Here is a 25,331-nt window from a genome sequence, read left to right as displayed (position 1 = left end):
ACTTTATTTTTATTCTTGATTATCTCTCTTTGGCTCTGGTAACAATAATGGAATAAGGCTGTATCTAGTTGCAGCCTCCATTCTAGCCATTCCTTTGGAGTCAGACTGACCAGGCTAAGTGGCACAATGACTTGGTCAACCAGCATTTTAGTCGTGTCCAGGAAAACAGTGACTGTTGTAGAGTCACAGGTTTTCATTGCACTGAATGAAATTGCCACAGTGTCCGTGTGCCTGCATATCTGAGTTATTTCCCTGATTTCCCTTTAGATCATTTTATTCTCTGTTGCTTCTTGTGAAATTTATTCCATACGTTCACCAGTTATATTTGGCTAATCTCATTCGAATTTGTTAAACATAATCAAGATATAAATTGTCCTTTAACTGAGTGAATTTAGAGAAGGGAAGCAGAGCGTTAGTATACTGGATAGTAACTGCCTACTCTCATTTTCACTGCATTGTTTTCCATAAAGGCTATGGAAAATGTATAAGAGTTAAAATCCTGATGTTTACCTTGTTAAATCCTACAGGAGAATCTGCGCTACTATGTAGACAAGTTATTCAGTACAATTGTAAAATCAAGTATGAGCTGCCCCACTGTAATGTGTGATACCTTTTATTCTCTAAGGCAAATGGCTACTCAGAGATTTCCTAGTAAGTGCCTTGTTTACTAAAACATGCCATTTCTTTTTCTGTATTTGATTTTTTTTTAATAGATTTACTCTGGATTTGGCTTATATGAAATGTTTAAAGTTTATAGGTACAGTCTTTGCAAAATAGTTACAGCTTTTTTATGAAACATCCTGTTTAATTTCCTTACCATCTCAAAACATACATTGTTTATTTCAGTGTAATGACAACTTATTACAAAGAGCAAATTAAAAAATCACCATTATTCTTAAGAAAGGTAAACATTTATATTAGGTACTTTTGAGATTGTTAAATATAATAACACCTTTGTTATTTTTACCTTTTTCACTTCATTTAAATAATGTGAATTTTTAGTTCAATACAGCTGGCTGAATTTGACAGTTTGAGAATGCTAAGGTTTTAGAAAATGCTAAGGACATTTTTACAGACATGATTCAAGACATTAGAAACATCTCTGTTGCAATAGACATAGAATTTTGAGGACATATATCAATCAATACATGCTTTAATTTGGTAAAATAGCAGTGTCAAGGCTTTGATTAGAAATACATAAAAATAAAAATAAGAGTTGTTCTCTCTGATTATCAGTATTTGGAATTATTCTAATTACATGCATCTCTGATAAGTAAATAAACTTGCTATAACTGTCTTTCCAGATCTGCCTATTGTAATAAGGGGAAAGGGGAGGAAGTAAGGTGACTACTTAAATTAATAGTCTTACCCAGGTGTGTGAGACTATAAGTGTACTTCTGTAACCATCTGAAGAATTTATTTTGTTCTTCTAAATGTGATACATAATGTGTGCTTTTATCAGCCTCTTGAATAAATTTACCAGGTGCTAAAGTCATAGGGCTGAGTTGTCTAACTAACGTGTATAAATTCAGACCTAGATGCCTTTGCTAATTCTACTAAAGACATAAACAGTAAACTTCAAATAAGTATGCTAAATCTAGTCTTTTTATTTTTTAAATACTTTATTTATTTGACAGAGAGAGATCACAAGTAGACAGAGAGGCAGGCAGAGAGGAAGGGAGAGAAGCAGGCTCCCCACTAAGCAGAGAGCCTGATGGGGGTCTCAATCCCAGGACCCTAAGATCATGACCTAAGCTGAAACAGAGGCCCAACCCACTGAGCCACCCAGGTGCCCCTAACTCTAGTCTTTACACAAGTAAAGGGAGCAGAGATGTTAATACAACACTGAAGTTACGTTTTTAAATAGTGAGTTAAATCATGACAAGCACATTGAGTATTTAGTGAGTGAACACACAGTGCTAGCTTGCATTATCTCCTACTCCTACTCTAATGCTCGCACCACCTCATGAGGTGTGAGGTACTGCTCTGCTTAGGTAAATAATGAAACTGAGGTTTTAAAATGTTATATAACTTGCTTGAGGTCCAAGACATGGCCAGTAGACAAGAAGGGTCTCCAACCTGGGTTTGGCCTCTTCCAAAGTATATTGCTAATCATTGGACTCTGTACTACCCAGTGATCTTGGCCTTAAAAAATATTTTTACTTCTGCTTATAGAAATGATCTAAATTACTTTTTATGCCTTTTTATAAAAGTGTGTCTCTTTTACTTTTTTGTTGGATTAAATATTAATATATTTTCATATCTTCAGTGGACTACAGTAGTGATAGTTTTGTTGTCATAAAATATTTTCATACTTTCTCATTTCTGTTACCGTGGGAAGACGAATAGAGAGTAGGGAGGAGACAGTGGGCAGCAGGTATTATTGAAGAACTACAAGTTAAATGGCTTGCACATTGAGTGACTTTTGTAAGAGTTAAAACTCAAACCAAACCCAAACTTTTTTTCCCCTTTACTGCCTGCTTCTCTGTCCTCTGATGTTAAGTATTGACTCCACTTTGAAACAAAAGCAGTAGGTGAATGACAAAAACCCCAAGTTGTCTTCAGTTCATCTTCATTTTTATGTGGAATATTGATCGCTTTTTTAAAGGAAAGATTCCTGTTAGTTGTTTTTATTGCATTGTCTTTGATATTATCCAGAGGGGAAAATTGAAGCAATATTCTAAAACTGAAAATAACCTATCCTGGTCTTAAAGGATTCAGTATCACCACTAGGTGGTGCTAAGATGCTACTTTATTTTTGTTGAAATTTCAGGAGTCTCCTTGCAGATGAGTAAAGAGGTCTTTTTCCTAATTAAGATATTTCTGAAAACCTGGTAGCTTTTTTGCCTTTCTTTTTAAAAAATTTTTTATTATTCCTTTCAGATTTTTTTTAGTCATAGGATTTTTTTTCCTTTAATTTAGTCATAATCATTACTATCATTTCATCAGCCCAGTCTCCACTAGACAAATTATATTGATCTCCTATTTAGTTTACATGTTTTTCAATATTTTTTATTTTGTCATCTTTGTTTTTTAATTCAGTGTTTTTGTGCATGACATTTCACCATTTTTTTCCTGCAGATGACCCTCATGTTCAGTATTCTGCAGTGAGCAGCTTTGTATTTCTTCGTTTCTTTGCTGTAGCCGTAGTATCACCTCATACTTTTCATTTGCGACCTCATCATCCAGTAAGTGTTGTTCTTCTCAAAGCTTTATTCCATTTTTATTTATTTTTATTAAAATTTTAAAAATATAAGAGGCCAGTTTCACTTAACTGTTTTCTTATAACTGGTACTTAAATTTACTGGGCATTTTCCTTGTCAGTCTTTCAGAGAAGGCTGAAAATTCCAGTTTTTGTTGCTGTTAAAAGATATTGTGTAAGAGTAATAAGATGTTGATAGTTGTTGAAGCTTGATGGTAGATATGAAGAGGATCCATTGTATTTACCCTCCACTATTGTGTGTGTTTGTAAATTTCCATAATACTAGAGTTGGTTTTGTTTTTGTTTTTTCATGAGTTACAGGTTTAGTTTAATCTCACAGGTATTTTTATATCTCACAGAAGTTTGAAGAGGCTCATTTCTGAAAGGTGTAGAAACCTTGATTGAACATAATTTGGTATCTCCACATTTTTTACTTTTTATTCACCTGATACTATAAATATAAGAGATTTAAAACTTTAAAAATGTTCTAGAGTCCTATTTAATTGTTTATATCTGAATCTACTGCATAGATGTACATGTTTCTTAAAACTCCTTTTTTTACTCTTTCTTTCCTCCTAATATGGAGTATTTTTGCTGATTCTTTAACTTTTTTGTTTCAAATATTTTATAATCTTATCTAATTGCTATCCTTGCTGATTGGTGTGACACATAATAATAATAATAATAATAGCCAACATTTACTTAGGGCTTTTTAGTAGGCCTTATTCTAAGTACTTTATGTGTTTTAACTTACTTGGTCCTCCCTGTGAGGTATTCTGTTATCATCCCCATTTGCAGATAAGAATAACACAATTCAGCAATTTCTCTGTGGTCACACAACTGGTCACATATGATTTGATCTCACTCATTTTGACCTGGTTAAACTGGAATGCTGTCTCCTTCAGTCTTCTCAATCTTTGAGCTCACCCCTGTTCTTTCTGGCCTCTTGGGCAGTAAAGTATTCAGACATCTGTAATGTTTCCATCACAGTGCTCAGTGCTAGAAATGCAGTGATGAGGAAGACACTCTTTGCCCTTAGGAAACTTACATAGGGTAGAAAGGACACATGGGTTTTGGAGTTAAACTGGGCTTTGAAGGCCACTCCTCTTCACAGCTGCATGACATTGCCACACATTTCACTTTGAGAACTGTGTAGAACCATGCTACTTTTGCAGCAGTATATCCTTTCTTGCCAAAGAACAGTTGTGAATAGCTACAGCAGAGAGTGGGACAATGTCCTTTTGATCACAGGACTCTCCTTTCTTATGGCTATGTTACTGAAGCTGTGCAGAATTCTGGGTCTGAAAAAGCTTAGTAACAGCATTCTTGATATAAACAGAACTCCTACCTCTGAGCTTGTGACCCTGCCTTGTATTCAGACTTGGATTTGTATATTTCCATAACAGATGTTGCAATAAAGTCCTTCTAGCCACAGACTTCATATTTTAGGTCACTTTTTCAATCAGTATGCTAGAAGGACTAGTTTATACTGTGTCGTATAACCTTATTATTTGCTTTTAAGTGTAAACTTAACCCCCTTTTCATTCTAATTGGGAAAATCAGACAAATATGAGATACATCATCTAAAAGTAGTACCTGATTTTTTACCAAGTTAAGGCATACTATGGAAATTGAGAGCAGGGAGTAATCCCAGGGACCTAGGAGTAATGGGATTATCAAGACCAGTATTGAAAGGTAGGGTGGTTTTCGAGGAGAACTGATTAAGGGTTATTGGATGTTACATTTAGACATTCTTTGAATTTTGAGAAACCAGTTCTTTTTTTTTTTTTAAGGTTTTATTTATTTATTTGACAGACAGAGATCACAAGTAGGCAGAGAGGCAGGCAGAGAGAGAGGGGGAAGCAGGCTCCCCACAGAGCAGAGAGCCTGATGTGGGGCTCGATCCCAGGACTCTGGGATCATGACCTGAGCTGAAGGCAGAGGCTTTAACCCATTGAGCCACCCAGGTGCCTCGAGAAACCAGTTTTAGTAGAGCACGAGAAAATCAGATTGCAGAAGATTAAAAAATAAATCAGTAAATGTAGTTTTTACCCAGGAAATATATCAAAATTGAGCTTGCCCTGTTGCTAATAAAAGGTGTAGGTAAATTCAAACAAGTACATGCGAGTACATACACACGAGTGAATAATCTTTTTAAAATGCTGATTTTTTAAATATGGGTTATGTTAACATTGACATGGTAGACTGCTCTTTTTTTTTCTTTTTAAAGATTTTATTTATTTATTTGACAGACAGAGATCACAAGCAGGCAGAGAGACAGGCAGAGAGAGAGAGAGAGAAGCAGGCTTCCTGCTGAGCAGAGAGCCCTATATGGGGCTCGATCCTAGGACCCTGAGATCATGACCTGAGCCGAAGGCAGAGGCTCAACCCACTGAGCCACCCAGGCGCCCTGGTACACTACTCTTTTGAGAAGTTTCATGGTGGGGGAGAAAAAAGGATTGAACCGTTTTTCTCATCATACCCCTCATTCTCTCATTGATAGTGTTCCTTCAGGACTCGGTCAAGGCAGACTTCTCTAATGTCTGGTCTGGGTTCGGTTCCCCTCTTGTGTATACCTGTAGCATCCTGTGGCTTTCTGTGTCTTGACATTTGTCATACTATTCTATAATCATCTGTTTACAGTCTCTGAATGTGGAGTATCAATACCCAAGAGCAAGGGTTGAATCTGTTTCAAGTTTGCGAATCCCAAGCACAATACACAGTTTCTAGGATAAGTAGACACTTGGTGAATGTTTGGTAAGTGAAAGATAGTAGCTCAGAGAGGGAGCTGGTCAAATGATGAGTCTTCTCCAAAATGGGAAAATTGATATGTAGTTTAAGCAGAAGAGAAGAAACCAACAGAAAGGGAGAAATTGAAGAGAGAAGAGGGCTTGCTAATAACCAGATCAGTATCCTGGAGGGTTTAGATTGTTTGAAAAGAAAAAATGATGGATGTAAACTTTAGGAAAAGAGTAATTCCTCCTTTCAGATATAGTGAACCCTATGAAGTTGTTTTATGTTTGTAGATCAAAAGTAGTCAAATAATAGTGATTCCATATGGTTCAACCTAATATAAGGAAAAGAGGTAGAATTTAATAAAAATTATAAGGCATCTACTAGATGTCTGTGCCAGGCTGTGTGCTAGGTACCAGATGTCTAAGGTACTGGACAGCCGTAAAAAATTAAGATGGCAGATGGTAGCAGGGGAAGAATTTAGAACAGCTTGTATGTGGAGTACACCAGGGAATCAGTAGTAGCTAAATGATATGATTGTCACATAGTAGTAAGGGCTGTGTTAATGTAAACAAATGTCTGATGTGCAGTTATTGTATAAAATGCGCTTTGCTCTTTTTAGTTCAGGGAAATCATAACCTAAAACAATGATCTTAAAACCAAATTTGAACAGGGAAGTTGGTGAAATTCAGTTCAAATTCATTTTATTAGCCATTGTTAAGAACCTTGGTGTGCCTCAAAGGCAGAGAATTGTAGGGATTTTTTTTTTTTAGACTTTATTTATTTATTTGACAGAGGGAGAGAGATCACAAGTGGGCAGAGCAGCAGGCAGAGAGAGGAGGGGAAGCAGGCTCCCCATCGAGCAGAGAGCCCACAGACAGCCTGATGCAGGGCTCCATCCCAGGACCCTGAGATCAGGACCTGAGCGGAAGGCAGAAGCGTAACTCACTGAGCCACCCAGGTGCCCTGTAGGGATCTTTTATACATATGATGGAATTCTGGATGTTCTAGCTAAAATATTTCCGAATAAATTTAAATTAGTGTGTAACTATTTCATAAATATATCATAATGATCATATCCCCGATATTCCTTTTTTTCCAGATTGCCTTATATCCTGGTCATCTCTTCTCTTTCACATTCACTGTCATTTTCAATGTGGGGTTACTAAAAAATTAAGGAATGTAACCAAAAATTAAACTAAAGCAATTTCTGTATCTAAAGTTTCTTAAGTCTGTGTTTTGGTGGAAGATACTGTTATTTGAATCTCCAAAATAAAGAAATTCTATATGTGATAGGAGAATTGGTTATACAAATATATGGATTGTGGAAACTCATTGGGTTATGTACATTTAAAATCTGTTCATTTCATTATATGTAAATTATACCTCAATTTAAAAAAAAAAAAAAGGGAGCAAGGACTCATCAGGGGAACTGCTTAGTCCATTTTATTTATATTTAGATTTTTTTGGTAGGCAGGCCCAAAAAATACCTTGGATAACAGACCCAAATAGTTACCTTCTGCTAAGATCCTACACGAACCAGGTAACTTCTCACTTCTTAAGTTTAGTTAGGTCTTTGCTTCCATGATGAAAATAATTGATTGTATAAACTGTATCAGTTATTGAATAGGGTTAGAGGTGGATTGAGTACAGAAAATTTGGAAACTGCCATTTTAAATTACAAGGTAGAAGAGGTAGATGTGATTGATGTTTCAAAAGTGAATATAGTTTGTTAGGTAATCCAAGCTGCCCTACTGTATAAAACAATATATGTAGTATCAATTAAAGTGCGGCTTTCAGAAGTAACACATTGTTGAATACAGTTACTTTGGATGGAATTATAAATGACATCTGGCTTTTTCGAGTCTCTTAAATTCCTTAGTCTGGTGAATTCTGCCCATCATAAACTAGAGTTTGAATGAACATTTTTGAATCACTGTATTAAAGTAGTGTAGCCTATTCACTCTCTTCTACCTCTTACACAAATTCTGTTTCTTAAAAATTTAACAGAAATTCTGTCTTTTTTAAATTCTTTAGGATCCACAGACAGTTAGAACATTAACCCTCATCTCAAAAACCATTCAAACTTTGGGAAGCTGGGGGAGTCTGTCCAAAAGCAAGGTAAGTCTTTATATCTTTTGCTTTGTATTCACACTTCTAAATCTTGTTATACCTTGGGATCCCTTCTCTCTCACTTATTCCCTTCCAAATTAAAAAACAAAGCAAAACCAAAAATATGCATATACATATGCAGTAGTCATCTTCTAGATAGCTCTTGTCTCTTAGTTACCTGTTATGAAGTTTTATTTGAACAAATACATCTAACTAAAGATATTTGCATAAAATATAGTCAATCTTTTAATTTTTTTGTTTTGGAAAATGTTACTTTCATTTAAAAATGTAATTTACATTAACCTAAAATGGGATTATTATTTATATCAAAATCAAAAATGAATTAGCAAGCATTTAAATTTGTAAAATAATAAACTGAGCAGAGGGGAGAGTCTGGTGAACAGATCTAAGAACTGTCTATGAATCTGTGCCATAATCATCTAACAGTTGTTGAAAGAAATCCTACTCCAAAGCCTATAATTCTCTTGAAATACATGATTGAATCCTTTAAGGCCTTAATCCTCAGCTTAGAAATGCAGTTTATTATAATCTTAGTTCTCTATTTAACATATATAAATTCTGTGTGGTTTTTTTTTTTCTCCTAGTCAAGTTTCAAAGAGACATTCATGTGTGAATTTTTCAAAATGTTTCAAGAAGAAGGATATATTATAGCAGTTAAAAAGGTATGATTGTTTTACTCTGGAAAATTAACATTTCTTATCATATAGCATTGGGGAAATGTTAGCATTTCATGTTACTCCTAGAAGTCAAGTCTCAATTTTTAAAAAGTAATGTTTAAATTGTACATCGGATACAAAGAAGCTGTCTTTTTCTTCCTTTCTTCTACCATACAAAACTGTGGGACTTTTAGCTGTGGAAATACCTAAATGTTCAACAACAGCTGCTGTTTGCCATTGTCTTAGTAACACAAGTGACAAATAGCTAGAGTAAGGGTTTCTTAACAGCAGCAGTATGGACAATTGGGTCAGATAATTTTTGATTGGGGCCCCTCACAATCAAAAATTATCCTTGTACATTATAGGATGTTTAGCAGCATCCTTGGCCTCTACCAATTAGATGCCAGTAGGATGCCTCAAGTTTTGATAACCAAAAATGTCTGTAAACACTGCCAGGTGTTCCCTGAGGAATAAAATTGTTTCTGATTAAGGACCTCTGGTCTAAGTAGGGTAAAGTCTTAGAATGGCCCCTGATACGTAGTGGGTACTTATCATAGTAAAAAAATACATGAATTATTGAATAGTTTATAAACTATATAAGCTGTAGTAGTAACTTGAGGAAAGTTACTAAAAATTAAAATGTATTGTAAATGCACAAAAGACCACAGTATATAATAGCCTAACACAAGGCCTATAACATACAAAAATTGCTGTACTTAGAAATCAGGAATGTTTTGAAAAGATCTTTAATTTCTTGTGTCTTTAATTCTGAATCATTCTAAACAAAATGTAGTTTTATTATAAAATGCTAAAATTCGTAAAGTTACTTTGAAGTACACCTAAATTTAGCTTGAAGAAATACTGTATTGTATTTTATCATGATTCTGATTTAATGAATCAAAATTAGCAAGGCCAAATTTTAAAGATTTTACTCAATTTCTGTATCATGGTTGATTCACAGTTAACTGCCAAGAGTATATTTTTGTTGAAGTATATATCTGTACTTTTTGTGTGTGTGCTTAGAATTCTTACAGGAATTCAATAAATGGAAAAGGGTGATTTTTTTTTAAAAGCCAGTTGGAATATTTTTCATTTAGAATAGTGCAATTTCAACTAAAATCTTTTTAGGCAACCACTGAAGGCTTTTGAGGAGAAGTGCCCTTTTATTTGTAGGACATTGTTGAAACATTTGTGGGACAGTGTAGGCAGACTTTTGTTGGCAAGATTATAATGTACTATCTTTTGTTTGAGGGTTGTTTTGTCATTTTTTTTATGACCTAGGCTATGGGAGCCGCTGATTTTTTTTTTTTTTTTTTTCCCTATCAGAATGTGTAGAGTTGATAATGTCAGTGAAGGAAATACTTAAGAGTGCCAAGAGTTGAGCCTGTTCCTGATCTGTCCTGTGTCAGCTATTCACATTCTCATGGGCTATCACTATAGTACATTTCTTGTTTTAGATGTGGATCTAGACTCCTACACTAGGATAGGATATTTTGTCCTAATCTGAGAGTTTTCTTTATTGTTTGCTAGCTAAGTCTGAATATGTACATTGCTAGAAACTGCAAAAGCCTATGAATTCCAGTTTCTCATTTTGTGTTGGTGTACTGTTCCCATAGGCTTTAGGAAGGGCAACATGGATAGTTCTATTAACAGAGTGACCATAGAATTTAGTGTCCAAACCTGGGTACTTTAAAGAGTGAAAATGAGTACTATTGATAATGTTGGGACCACAGCTATAGACAGGGATGGCCCTGAGCAAACTGGGACCTATATTCACCCTCCATAAAGTTCATCTTAATTTTTATGTTTTCTTTCCTTTTTTTTTTTTTTAAGATTTTATTTATTTATTTGACAGACAGAGGTCACAAGTAGGGAGAGAAGTAGGCAGAGAGAGGGAGGAGGAAGCAGGCTCCCTGTGAGCAGAGAGCCCAATGTGGGGCTTGATCCCAGGACCCTGAGATCATGACCTGAGCCGAAGGCAGAGGCTTTAACCCACTGAGCCACCCAGGCGCCCCGCTTTCTTTCACTTTATATAATTGAATTTACCCCATAGTTCCTTATAAATATAACAGATGATAAATCCAGTAATTATAAATAAATGATAAATAATTTTCAAATAAATCAGTGCCTTCAGGCAAACACTAAGAAATAAAATATTCAAGTATGTCTCTTACCCGCCATTAGTGGATGGTCCATCTATAAGAACTGGTCTATCCTATGTGATAGGACACTTGTTTAGTTCCTTTGTATGCTTTTAAAAAATTTTTTAATTATTTTTTAATTAACATACAATGTATTATTTGTTTCAGGGGTACAGGTCTGTGAATCATCGGTCTTACACAGTGCACAACACTTACCATAGCACATACCCTCCCCAGCATCCATAACCCAGCCACCCCATCCCTACCCCCAGCCCCTCAGCAACCCTCAGTTTGTTTCCTGAGATTAAGAGTCTCTTATGGTTCATCTCTCTCCTGATCCCATCTTCTTTCTTTTTTTTTCCCTCCTTACCCAACCACAACTCCCTGCCCTGCCTCTCAAATTCCTCATATCAGAGAGATCATATGATAATTGTCTTTCTCTGATTGACTTATTTCACTTAGCATAATACCCTCTAGTTCTAAACACATCGTTGCAAATGACAAGATTTCAGGGTTTTGATGGCTGCATAGTATTCCACTGTGTATATATATATATATATATATATACCACATCTTCTTTATCTATTCATCTGTTGATGGACATCTATGTTCTTTCCATAGTTTGGCTATTACGAACATTGCTGCTATAAACATTGGGGTGCATGTGCCTCTTCAGATTACTACATTTGTATCTTTAGGGTAAATACCCAGTAGTACAACTGCTGGGTCATAGGGTAGCTTTATTTTTGACTTTTTGAGGAACCTCTACTGATTTCCAGAGTGGCTGCACCAGTTTGCATTCCCACCAACAGTATAGGAGAGCTTCCCCTTTCTCCACATCCTTGCCAACATCTGTTGTTTCTTGTTAACTTGAGCCATTCTGACTGGCATGAGGTGGTATCACACTGTGGTTTTGATTTGTATTTCCCTGATGCTGAGTGATACGGAGCACTTTTTCATATGTCTTTTGGCCATCCGGATATCTTCTTTGCAGAAATGTCTGTTGGTTGTATACTTTTTTTTTTTTAAGATTTTTATTTATTTATTTGGGAGAGAGCAAAGAGAGAGTTGGGGGAGGGGTAGAGGAAGAGAGAGAGAGAATCTTCTTTTTTTTTTTTTTTTTTTTTAAAGATTTTATTTATTTGACAGACAGAGATCACAAGTAGACAGAGAGGCAGGCAGAGAGAGAGAGAGAGAGGGAAGCAGGCTTCCTGCGGAGCAGGGAGCCCGATGCGGGGCTTGATCCCAGGACCCTGAGATCATGACCCGAGCTGAAGGCAGCAGCCCAAACCACTGAGCCACCTAGGCGCCCCTTCTTTTTTTTTTTTTTTTTTTTTTTTTTTTTTTTTTTTTAAGATTTTTATTTATTTATTTGACAGACAGAGATCACAAGTAGGTAAAGAGGCAGGCAGAGAGAGAGGAGGAAGCAGGCTCCCTGTCAAGCAGCGAGCCCGATGAGGGGCTCAGTCCTAGGACCCTGGGATCATGACCCGAGTGGAAGGCAGAGGCTTTAACCCACTGAGCCACCCAGGTGCCCCGGAGAGAGAGAATCTTAAGCAGGAGTTCTACCTCACAATTCTGAGATTATGACCTGGGCCAAAATCAAGAGTCAGGCGCTTAACTGACTCAGCCACCCAGGCGCCCCATTTAGTTCCCTTATATACATATACCTATTCTGTATCACCACATATAATATAATGCAAAAGAAACTTTGTTCTTAATCCTGCACTTAACCAAGATTTCTTTCTTAGGTGCTAGAAGGAAACACGTAGTGTAGCTTCTAGTGGGCAGTCTTAAGCCAGTCTTGAGACAATATGACTCCACGTGAATTCTTATTTAGATTAGGTACTTGTGCCTTTGTGCCTCAATGTCTTTGCTATTTGAATGTACTTTTTTTTTTCTTAGTCCCAAGTGGGACAACATAGAAAAGTATAAAGGAAAAAGCAAGGGCTAGACAAAGAGGCAGTTCATTTATGGGACAAAGTAGAATTCTTCTCTAAGAACAAGAATTGTTCCTTGAAATACTAATTTCTCTTTCCTGTGAAGAGACAGCCATGTGCCAGGAAGCTCTTGACCAGTCAAGGTAGCATGTTCATGAAGCTAACTGCTCTTCACAGGAGTGGCTTTCCATGGCTAGAGATGGTTACTCCAAATTTTCTTGAGCCACCATCTTCCCATTCTCCCTAGGAAGTTTATAAATGGTGAATAGATTTCCACTTTCTTCCAGAGAACCCAATTACATTTCAGTCATAATCATGAAATACTATCTCTCAGGGCTGCAGTCAGTCATACATAATAGAATTCAGCAAAATCTTTTCTGTGAAAGGCCAGTGAATAAATATTTTAGGCTTTTCTGGCCACATAGGGTCTTTCCCATATTCTTCTTTTTGTTCTTGCAGCCCTTTAAAAATAGAAAAACTGTTCTTAACTCACAGGCCTTGCAAAAAAAGCAGGCTGCAGGTTGAATTTGGCCACTAAGCCATAATTTGGTGATTCTGACATATAATATAGGTTCACAGTCCTTTATCTAAAATCTTTGGGACCAGAAATATTTCAGAATTCAGTTTTTCAGTTTTAAAAGATAATAGGTCTGTGCTATTATACCTATTACACCCCCATGGGGCCCAAGGTAACACACCATAATCAAACACAGAGAGTACAATGTATAAATATTCACACTAAGTAAGATAAATACAGACTATAGATAGCCTTTGATAGTTCAAATTAAGTTGTGCCCCCAGATGAGTTTACTGTCAATCAAAAAGTAAAACAACTCTTTTTATTCAGAACTTTATAGATTTCAGAATGGTAGTTTAAGGACTGTAGATTGAGCTATTTTTTAGGGAAACATATTCTGGGTTTTAAGTGACTTGAGAATAAACTCTTTAGAACACCTATCCAGTGTGTAATTTAGACTTCCTCTACAATTAAATATGTGTTTTGCTTTATAAGTTATAATTACATGTATTCTTTAAAGAACTTTATATATTGAAGATAAACTGAATTTTTGATGTATGTTATCACAAAATGTAATTTTTGCCCATTTCTCTATTTAGTTCTTGGATGAAATTTCATCTACTGAAACTAAAGAATCCAGTGGTACGAGTGAGCCTGTGCACCTGAAAGAAGGGTAATTTAATGAATTTAGAGATTAAAGTCATGTCAGTATAGATGTGATGTGAGTACAAAAAGCATGGGTCTGGAAGTGAGGAAATCTGAGGTTTGTTCTGTATTAGAACTGCTTAAGTAACATCCATTAGGTAGGTCACACTGTCGTATGAACTTTATGCCACATGGGAATGATTCCTTGTTCATGTGGTCCTGGAGTAGTTTTGTAACTGTAATGAGATTATGGATATTAGAATACTTTGAAAAAGTAACAGCACTCTTCAGTCTTGAAGCAGTGTTATCATTGGAAGTTAAAGGGGAACTTTAGTTAAAGTTTGGTCCTTTCAGTTCTGAATAGCACAATTATAAGTATTAAATTAAGACTTTATTCCCTTAGCATGACCAAAATAAATACAGAAGTTATAGATAACAAAGACATTTTCATATACTTAATATGATCTTACATGGCCTTTCATGTCAAAGAACAGTTTTTGTTGTGGATGAACTATTTTAATATTTGTAACTAAACTTTCCTATCTGTTGTTTTGGCAGTGAGATGTATAAAAGAGCTCAGGGAAGAACTCGGATTGGGAAAAAGAATTTCAAGAAACGGTGGTTCTGCTTAACAAGCAGAGAGCTCACCTACCACAAACAGCCAGGTAGTTGTGTTTATGCTTTATTTTGGGGCTTTTTCCTTGTTTTCAGTGAAGATGGCTTTTTTTTTTTTTTTTTTTTTTTTTTTTGCTGCTTAGTATAACTCTGGCCAAGCTTTTCACCAATAATTACTGCAGTGTATAGTTTCTCACAGTGATGCACACACATTAAGGATACAGTAAATACCTGGCAGGCGACACCATGTAAATTCCATTTTTTTCCCCTCACACATGCTCTGTTTTCTAAAAAATCCTTGGTAAATTCCAGTTACCTAGAACTTGGGAGTTTCTTTTAATTCTCAGAGCCAAATTGGTAAGAATCCGTATCTAATAAATTAGAGTATTTCAGTGATTTGCTGGATAGCATCAGCTAAAAATTCCCATAGTTATACCATAGATTTTGATTCCTATATAGTTATCAGATTCGTTCTAGACTTTTGGCCAAGCTGTCTTCAATATGGAAATTTTAATGATTTGCCTCCTGAGAAAGCACAGGGGGTTGTTCGGATGAAGAAAGCCATCTTCCTACAGTGTGATTTGAGGGATTTAGAAAGGCAGTGGACTGATACGCTGCTTAAAATGCCCATATTTTAAGTTTATTCCTTTAGGGTAAAGCATGATCCACAGAAGGCCATTAGCTCCTTCTGGTATCTTAACAAGAATATAATAACTACATCATGAATCACATTTAGTAGAATCCCTTACATTCACAATGATCAGGACACAAGGATGTTCCCTTAAAGCAAAAATCATTTAAAAACAGACAAAAAGGTACATATGTATCTTAAATATTTATATATTTATTTACTAATCTTTTGATAATCAAGATCTTTTCTTTGAATATGGATCTATCAATTGGATTTATTACCCTTTGTCTTTCTTGTGCAAATATACCCATAAAGCATCAATTTTCTGGTTGATTTCTCCAAAGTGAATCTAGAACTTAAATACTTGAAAAGCAATTCCAATACAGAATCCACCTAGATTTCATGGTAGTCACCCCTAAACTTTTATAGATGTCTCACGCCCATATAAATCAACTTTACTTATATGGGTATGGATCTCCTCTTTTGAAGCTTCTCAAAACACTCACCTGATTTTCAGATAAATAGTAAACCTCTTAATGGGGGGCATTTATTTTGTCACTTTACATATATTTAAATAAGTTATTATAACATGGAAAAATTGCATAAATAGGTTTGGGAACAAACCCAGTGGAGTTGGTAAACAAAACAAGCCTAGCCAACGGAAACAGAAGGAGGCAGGCTTAACAGATAGAAGCCTAGTAACCACAAGCATTCTGCATCCCATGAGCATCATTTGTTATGTTTTACAGTGTACATGGAGAGCCTCAGTTAATCCATTAGCTCTGTAGGTAAAGATCTGCTAAAGAGAGCTTCTGCTGTAAATTCTGAAATGAGAGCAAACACCAGTCATTGGGTGCTTTCAAGAGAATGTAGATTCAACTAAGTAGAATGTTTCAGTGGACATTTTTGAAGAGTAGAGTGAGAAGAAAAATTGTTTCATAATTCTTTATTATGGCTCTACCAAAATGACTGCATATAGCCAAGGGTATTAGTAAGATATAAGAAATCAAAGTCATTTTATTTTTAGGCATCCAGATAATTTGTTATGTAGTCAGATGACAAAAGAACATAAGCTACATACTTCACCTTCCAGGCAAGCATTTTTTAAGCTAAATATATTTTGAGTATTTTAGAAGTCATAACTTATATTGAACACTATATAAATGCTTTCACATATATAGCAGCTTTAAAAAAAGTAGCTGTCATAATATACTAATTATATTTACATTCATAGTACCTTGAAATAAAATATAAGTTAGTCATTCTCCATTAATAAATTAGCTGGTTTTTCCTCATTTAAAGTATTTTCTAATCCAAACTAGTATTCTAAAGTCTTTTTTGGCTTTAGAATCAGAATCAAGAATCAGGTAATAGCTCAGGCCTTTTTCCTCCAGAAAAGTGTACATACAAACTAGACACAAAATTTTGCATATAATTTCAGTGAGTTTGTAGATCCAAAGTTCTTCAGTGGTTTTTAAGAACCTCTGTTTTAGCTAGTGATCTTATGAGGATAAAATTCTATAGAGTGATTAAGTATAAAAAAGGCACATTAGAAATTACATTGTTTTCAGGCCTTAAGGAATTTAATATACTGGAATGACTTTGGAGGAATAAGCTCTATTATATGAAGTTTCAGGATTACTTATCAAAGCCTACAGTTTTAAGCATCCATGGTTTTTGTTTTAACTATTTTGATGGATTTTTCCAAAATGTATTACATGCTTCCCTGCCTTCTAAAAAAGAATTCATTGAACGTAAGTTACCATTTTCTAGATGACTTGGGGTTGTCATTGATAATATTACTTATTATGTAGTGCTTTGGTTTAGTGGTGTTTTCAGGGCTGCTTATGGGTATGTGCAGCTGTTTACTCCCCAGCTAAATGCCTTGGACTGCTGTGCTTTTATGTTCCTGTGTTTGCTTTATACAGTTTTTCTCTATCCCCTTTATATGCAGGCTGTTACATTAAATTTCTTGTGCTGTCAGCGAACCATAATGTAACATCTCACACCCACCTTCATCACCCAGCTCAATTTTTTACTAAAATATACTGTGAATGAGGATACAGGTATTGTGTGTGTTAAAATTGTACATTAAGATGCTCTTATGTAAGACTTAAGGACTTTCCTCTATGGAGGAAATGCATGGGCTTTGGATTCTCTGTTTAAGCAGATGTTTTACTTACTTCCTGTTTCCTTGCTGTTCCTGGATAGCCAAGACTCCTAGTTAAATCTCTTGCTACATTTGCTGTGTGACTTTGGTGTCTGAAAGCATGTCTCCCAGATTTTCTATAAATGGCTGTAAACCATTAGGTCTTTTGCTCTGCCTCTTACTGGACGCTAGTATTCTGAATCAAGAGGCACCCTTCATGTTCTGGATCTTTTTTAAAGATAGTACTCAGGTGTTTTGCTAAAGGATCAGATACCAAGAGTGAGAGAAAGGCAAGGCAAGGGTAACTCCAAGGATTTGAGCTTACACAACTACAGTGTTGAAGTTGCCTTTTTGAAAACAGACCCATGCGTTCTCTATAGTGAAGGAGCTTGTTTAGCCATAACCCAGAGATTTGGTGGGTTTGGTTCCAGACCATAGCAGTAAAGGTAATTAACAGTAAGGTGAATCAAATGAATTTTTTGGCTTCCCGGTATGTATAAAAATTCTCTTTATGCTCTACTGCTATCTATTAAGTGTGTAATAGCATTATGTCTAAAAAAGACAATGTACATACCTTAATTTAAAATACTTTATTGCTAAAAAAAAAATGTGAACAATCTTCTGAGTTATCAGCAAGTTGTAATCTTTTTGCTGATGAAGGGTCTTGACTTGTTATTTGGCTGCTGGCTACTCAGGGTGGTGATTGCTGAAGGTTGGGTAGCTGTGGCAATTTCATAAAATAAGACAACTGTGAAATTTGCCACATCAATGACTCTTCTTTCATGAATGATTTTTCAAGAGTATGTGATGCTCTTTGATAGCATTTTACAGTCAGTAGAACTTCTTTCAAAATTGGAGTCATTCCTCTCAAACTCTTCCATTGCTTTATCAATTAAGTTTAGGTAATATTCTAAGTCTTGGTTTATCATTTCACCAGTCTTCACAGCGTCTTCACAAGAATAGATTCCATTTCAAGAAGCTACTTTCTTTGCTCATCCGTAATAAGACTCCTCATCCATTGAAGTTCAATGGTCAATCACATCTTCAGGCTCCACTTCTAACTCTAGTTCTCATATTCCTTCCAGCACATCTGTAGTTACTTCCTGCATTGAGGTCTTAAACCTTTCAAAGTTTTCAGTGAGGGCTGGAATCACCTTTCTTCCAAACTCCTGTTAATGTTGGTATTTTGACCTCTTCTTACAAATCACAAATGTTCTTAAGGCATCTAGAATGGTAAATCCTTTCCAGAAGGTTACAATTTATGTTGCTCAGATCCATCAGAGGAACCACCATCTGTGGCAGCCATAGCCTTAAGAAATGTTAAGTATTAAGACTTAAAAGTCAGAATTCCTCCTTGATCCATGGGCTACAGAATGGAGTTGTATTAGCAGGCATGAAATTAATCTCATTGTATATCCTCAGCAGAGCACTTGGGTGACCAGGTGCATTGTTAGGAGCCTTAATATTTTGAAAGGAATGTCTTTTCCTGAGCAGTAAGTCTGAAATATATGCTATACTATGTTGTAAACAGATGTGCTATCAGCCAGGCTTTGTTCTAGTTAGCAAGGCAGAGTAGATTCAGCATAATTTTTAAGGGCCCTAAGATTTTTAGAATGGTAAATAAGCATTGGCTTCAATTTAAAGTCAGCTTCATTTGTTCGTAACAAGAGAGCCTGTCCTTTGAGACTTTGAAGCCTTGAAGCCAGGTATTGACTTCTTTCTAGCTATGAAAGTCCTAGATGACATCTTCTTGCAATGTACATGGAATATCTGTTGTTTAGTCTTGCTACCTTTATCAGTTATCTTAGCTAGATCTTCTGAATAACTTGCTGCAGCTTCTACATCAGCACTTGCTGCTTTACTTTGTACTTTTGTGTTATGGAGACAGCTTCTTTCCTTCTTTTTCTGCTAGCTTCAAACTTTTCTCATGCAGCCTAGCTTTCGGTGTATCTTGGCTTTCAGCATTCCTTCCTCACTAAGCTTAGTAATTTCTAGCTTTTGATTTAAAGTGAGATGTACAACTCTCCCTTTGACTTGAACACTTTGCCACTTCCAGTCGGCAATGGGAGAAGAATTAGCACAAACAAGCCAGCTGCAAGAGACTGGGAGCAGGGGACAACAGTCGAAAAGACTGCTACCACAAGCAACTCCACAGTCTCACTTTTATTGGATAGAAACAATAGCTAACAGAAGGACCGGTGAAGGTCAAACGTTAGTCACACATCTTGAGGACAAGTAAGGAGGATAAAGTTTATAGTTAACCAAGCACATTCAAAGGACTCATCTAAAAATTGATGGGCGCTTCTGGGAAGAGAAAGGAGCGATAACGGAAAAGGGAAGCAGGCTGTATTTCGTTCCACCTTGAGCTGACCCAGTGTTCCCGGGTGCTCGGCTTCAGGCTTCCCTGAAGCGGGTGGCATTTCGCCCTGGGCTGGCCGGGCATTCCATGCTGCCTGGCTTCTGTGAAGAGGCAGAGTTCCGCTCTGAGCGAGCCAGGCATCCCCAGCTGCCCAGCTTTACTGTCGTGTATTGTCCTTCTCCCAAGACCTGTTGCCAGTATATGTTTTTCTTAAGGCCATATCTAAATGTGCTTGGCAACTAGTAAAATCCTCCAGGGGTTATAGTTTAAGTAACAAATTGTTCCAAGGGGCATTGCTTTATCAATTAAGTTTAGATAATATTCTAAGTCTTTGTTTATCATTTCACCAGTCTTCACAAGAATAGATTCCATTGTAGGGTTATTAATTAGCCTGATTACAGTATTGTGTCTCAGAGAACAGGGGAGGACCAAAGAGTAGGGAGACACATGGGAGAATGGCTGGTTGGTGTAACATTCAGAACACGCATAACATTTATCACTTGGGTTTGCTGTCTTATATGGGCATAGTCCATGGCACCCTAGAAGAATTACAATAGTAATATAAAAGATCACTGATTACCATAACAAATATAATAATAACGGGAAAGTTTGAAATACTAGGAGAATTACCAAAATGTGACGCAGACACGAAAAGAGCAAATGCTGCTGGAAAAAATGGTACCAGTAGACTTGCTTGATGCAGGATTGCCACAGACCTTCAATTTATAAAAACCACAGTATCTGTGAAGTGCAATAAAGCAACACAATAAAATGAAGTATGTTGGTATTAAACTAATTCTTTCATAGAAAACAGTTAACTTGGAAGAATATAAAAGACAACTCTGAAGGATTTGACCCTCAAAAATGGGAAACATGTTGGAATATATTACTATATACCTTTTCTCTCTCTGAAGCACTCCTAGCCTCTACAGTGTGAGATGGCTGAAATTTAAGGAGGAAGCCACAGTTTTACTGGCTTGAGGTGTTAGAAGATATAGTTCAAGGCTGCCAGAGGAGGTGGAAATTGAGGAAAAAGAGGATGAGCCTTCCAATCTGTATATGAACTCCCCAGAAATCCTTGGCTGACTTCTTCAACTGTTTATGCAAGGGAATTTCAAAGAAGCTGCTGAAAAGCAGTAACAGGAAGGATTTAAAATGGTGAACAGAAATTCAGTTTCTTTTCTACCCAGAAGAAACATTTTGGAATTTTAGAAGGGCTTAATGAACACGCTGGGGTTTTCATTGAAATAGCAAAAAGGCAGTGGCTCAGCAGTAAAGGCTGTTCTAAGATTAAGAATAAAGTATAAAGCCAGGTCTCAGAGTGACCAATTAATATAACTGTTTAAGGTAAGGTAACTGAATCCAGGCTCTACATAATTTCATTTATTATGTCCAGTAAACAATGAAACATTAACAAGTTTGAGCAGAAACAATAAAACAAGACACATAGTCAAGAGAAAAAGTAGTCAGTAGAAGTAGACCCCTATGTAATTTTCATGTTGGAATTGCAGACATGAATTTTAAAGATATTACAAGTACTTCAGGCACTTATTGTTACAAACAGTCCTGAGTAAAGAAGGATTTCAGTAAAAGAAACATTAGAAACTATCAGAAAGGATGAATACCCAACTTTTGTAGCAACATGGATGGGACTGGAAGAGATTATGCTGAGTGAAATAAGTCAAGCAGAGAGAGTCAATTATCATATGGTTTCACTTATTTGTGGAGCATAACAAATAACATAGAGGACAAGGGGAGTTAGAGAGGAGAAGGGAGTTGGGGGAAATTGGAAGGGGAGGTGAACCATGAGAGACTGTAGACTCTGAAAAACAATCTGAGGGGTTTGAAGTGGCGGGGGTAGGAGGTTGGGGGAACCAGGTGGTGGGTATTAGGGCACAGATTGCATGGAGCACTGGGTGTGGTGCAAAAACAAGGAATACTGTTATGCTGAAAAAAAAAAAAAAACCTACTAAAAAGAATCAAATGGAAATCTAGAAGTGCAGTATTTCAGTTGAAATAGTAAAGAGAAGTTCAGGGAACTTGAATGTAGATTAGTAGAAATTATCCAGTCTGGAAACACGGAGGAAAAAGATGGAGAGAAAAAAAAAAAAGAAAAAGGAAAAAGCAATAGAACCTCAGTGGCTTTTGGAACAATATCAGACAGTCTAACATGGTTGGTGTCAGAAGGAGAGTAGAGAAAGCAGAAAAAATACTTAAATAATGGCCTCAAATGTGGTGAAAAGCATTATTTTACAGATCTAAGAAGGTCAGTGAACTCCAAGTGTGATAAATACAATGAAAATCACACTTAGACATACAGTAATTAAATCAGAGAAATACAAAAAATCTCAAAAGCAGAAGAACAGAGGACAAATTGCATACAGGAGAACAACAATACATTTGTTGTATGTTTATCTTAATGTCTGCAGTTAATCAAAGTCTCCATTCAATTAGGAAAAGAATAATAGGATGCTTTCAATTTGTTATTTTCCCAGGCATCTCCCTAATGAAGTCATGTGGCTCTGTAAGACTATTTTCTCTTTTTCTTTTGCCTTTTTTACATTATACTTTCATAATTTTCTATCCATTTTGTCAGTTTTGCTGATTTTTTGCCCAGCGCTATTTCTTACATATTTGCCTTTTCCTGCATTTATTATTTATTTTGCAAGAGTGCTTCCTCAAGGAATTATTTCAGTAGGCTTATGGCTGATAAATTTTCTGAGTCCATGCATAATTTTTTAAAAGTCTATTTTACCCTTATTCTTGAATGATAGGCTAGATTTAAAATCACTTTCCCTGAGAACTTTGAAGATACTGCTCCATGGTTTGCTAGTTCCCATTGTTGCTGGTGAAAATTTTGATGTCAGGCTGATTGTGTCTTGATTCTTCTCCCTAGTAACTCTAAGAATTTCTTTAGCCTTCATGTTCTAATATTTTACTGCCCAGTGTGAGATTACGGACTTTTTCCTTCCATGCTGCTCAGCACTTGTTGGATTCTTTCAGGCTGGAGGGTTTTTTGTTGTTGTTGTTTTTGTTTGTTTGTTTGTTTTTAATCTCTGGGACATTTTCATGGGTAATTTTCTCCTGAACACCCTGTTCTGTTTCTGGAATTCTTATTAGGTATTGAAACTGATACATACGTCCATCATGGCTCTTAACTTTTTAAACTTTGTTTCTTTGTCCTTTTGTTTCTTTCTCCTTTTTTACAGTATTTTTGTAGAGTCATCAGTAAAGTCTTCTATTTTAGTAATCACCTTGTAATTCGTTTCAGTTAACACTAGTAACTGTGAAGTTAACTCTATTGACATATGCCTGGGAGCAATATACTTTCTCTACATATGTTATGTTATAACTTGCCCAGAATGAACAAATAAAGCAGTTCTAGGGTATGTGATTGTGTATTAAACAAATCTAAAGATAGAAATTCCTGCAAAACTACTAAATTCTCTGGAATCTCTGTGGTGCTACTCCATGTAGATCAGTACCCAGAGGTACTTTATTGTATCCCTCATTTCCTCAGATGTTATTCTCTTTGTTTTATCTTGTCCCTCTTTCAGGGTGCTGGTTTCTCTCATCATTTGGTGATCTTTTTGGTGATTTGTTCATCTTTGTGTTTTTACATTCTGTTCACCTGCTTGAGTGTTCAGTAGCTCACCGCCAGTAATTGTGAGTGAGGGAGGTACAGGACAAACTGCTGAGGGGCAAGGCTGCTTCTTGTCTTCTGGTGTGGCTGTTTTCCTTCCCTCCCGAGGGTTAGCAAATACCTGTGACATGGCACTGCTCTGCAACCGCAGTAGGAACATTACTGCTTAGCCTGGGATATAAACCTCTGTTGACTGCTGCTTAGTACAAGCTAAGGGAGGGGGAGCTCTTCCAGATGCAGCTTACCTGTTAATCATCCTGATGTATGTCTGAGTGTGTGTGTCCTTGTGTCCCCAATACCCAGCTTTCTGTGTCCAGTGATTCTGGCTTGACGCTCTCTTCTGACTACTCCCACTTCTGCAGATGTCTTTTCCTACATGTAATTTGGGCTGTGGCTTCCTTCAGTTTACTCTCCTCCCCCACCCCCCCACCAATGCCATAAATTTGATCTTGTCTGCCTCCAGGAGACTGCTGATAGTCTTTTCTTATTTTCTCATTCACTTAGGATTTGTATTTGTAGATTTAAATGTTGTTTCCTGAGAAAAGTTTTCCCTAACCATCCAGTTTAAAGTAACTTCCCAGCTACTTTCTATCACCTTAGGTTATTTTCATTATAGCATTTATCTCTACCTAATACTTGTCTTTTGTAAGTCTTTCCAGACCTAAATGCAGACTTCATTAGGGGCCTTATATTTTCTGTTTACTGCTGTATCTCAGGTGGTTAGAAGACTCTCTGGTATATACTAGACATTAAATGTATGATAGTTGAATTAAGTCAATTTATTTTTTCTAAAAAATTATACATCACATCTGCTTGAATTACACAAATTTTAGATTTTATACCAGCAGCTGGACTTAATAGCTATTTTAGGTTAACCTATCTGTTCAAGACCCAAAACATTTCTTAACCAAGTAATTTTCCTTGACCAGAAAGCTGTATATGAACCCATGGACCGGTATGAATGTAAAATTCTTAATTTGCAGCACTTCAGTATACAGGTCATTAAACAGTGGGAGAATTAAAGCAAAGCTTCAGTTTTTCTAAGAACATTACAAATGACAAGGAAAAGCCATAATTATATTTGCTTTTAGTTTCTATGACTATATGAGATACAGTATATTCTCAGGTAAATTGTAAATCGAAATGCATCATATCGTCATGCCATATTATAATGGAGCTCCTTTAAAAGGCAAACTCAAATTTCTAAATTAGGTGTAAAGGATTCACTTTACCAAATAAAGTTTTTACTCTTGTTCCCTATATTTCTTAAGAGTAAATTTGGTAGTTCTAGTCATCTGACCACCTAGTATATGATAGTACTAAACAGTTTTTCAATTTAGAATCATTGTTTTCAGGGTTAGTCCTTTAAGTATTAGACTGTTAAAACAGAAAAATCTGCTTAGCAGTCTGATTCACCCATTAATGTGAGAGAACTCCCTCAAAGAAAATTACGTATCTGGGCAAGATACGTAATTGACCAGGCCTCTACTACTAAGTATGGTATTTTTATAGTTCCCATATAATTGTTACAAAATACAGCATTTTAATTTTCTACATCAGGATCAAATTTATTCTCACATTTTTCCTTAAAAATGTTTTTTTTTCCTTAAAAATGTTTTAAATTTTATATTGAAAAAGGTGAAGAGAAAGTAACTTATAAAAAACAAGCAAAATTCATCAGTTCCTTAAAACAAAGAATACTTTCATGTATATCATTTGGAAATCTTTAGGTTACTTATATTCTTGCTGTGAAGAGGATGGCTTAAACCTTACAGAATTAATCTCTTACTTATAATTCTTATGGAAATCATTTTAATTTTGTTCTACTTCTTTTATTATTTAGGCAAAGATGCAATTTACACAATTCCAGTGAAAAACATTCTTGCTGTAGAAAAACTGGAAGAGAGCTCTTTCAATAAGAAAAATGTAAGTTACATGAATAATCACTTAAAGCTTTTTAAATTACA

General features: G+C 36.0%; 1 protein-coding gene across 6 annotated transcripts in view; it reads left to right on the top strand.

Moving 5' to 3' along the window:
• The window catches only part of RASA2 (RAS p21 protein activator 2), a 142,125-nt gene that overhangs the window by 98,171 nt on the left and 18,623 nt on the right, over window positions 1–25,331 (top strand). For 4 of the 6 annotated variants that reach the window (XM_059163908.1, XM_059163913.1, XM_059163912.1 and 1 more), the window contains exons 14-20: window positions 528–651; window positions 3,082–3,188; window positions 7,973–8,056; window positions 8,653–8,730; window positions 13,922–13,995; window positions 14,526–14,635; window positions 25,208–25,290. In XM_059163908.1, the coding sequence (XP_059019891.1) occupies window positions 528–651; window positions 3,082–3,188; window positions 7,973–8,056; window positions 8,653–8,730; window positions 13,922–13,995; window positions 14,526–14,635; window positions 25,208–25,290 (660 nt within the window). The remainder of the gene's footprint in view (window positions 1–527; window positions 652–3,081; window positions 3,189–7,972; window positions 8,057–8,652; window positions 8,731–13,921; window positions 13,996–14,525; window positions 14,636–25,207; window positions 25,291–25,331) is intronic. The other 2 variants (XM_059163909.1, XM_059163911.1) reach the window with 1 other exon arrangement.

This window comes from Mustela lutreola, chromosome 2 (genome assembly GCF_030435805.1).
Source record: "Mustela lutreola isolate mMusLut2 chromosome 2, mMusLut2.pri, whole genome shotgun sequence".
In the NCBI taxonomy this organism is placed as follows: Eukaryota; Metazoa; Chordata; class Mammalia; order Carnivora; family Mustelidae; genus Mustela; species Mustela lutreola.
Note: the sequence above shows the minus strand (reverse complement) of the source record. Positions and strands in the feature narration are given on the sequence as shown.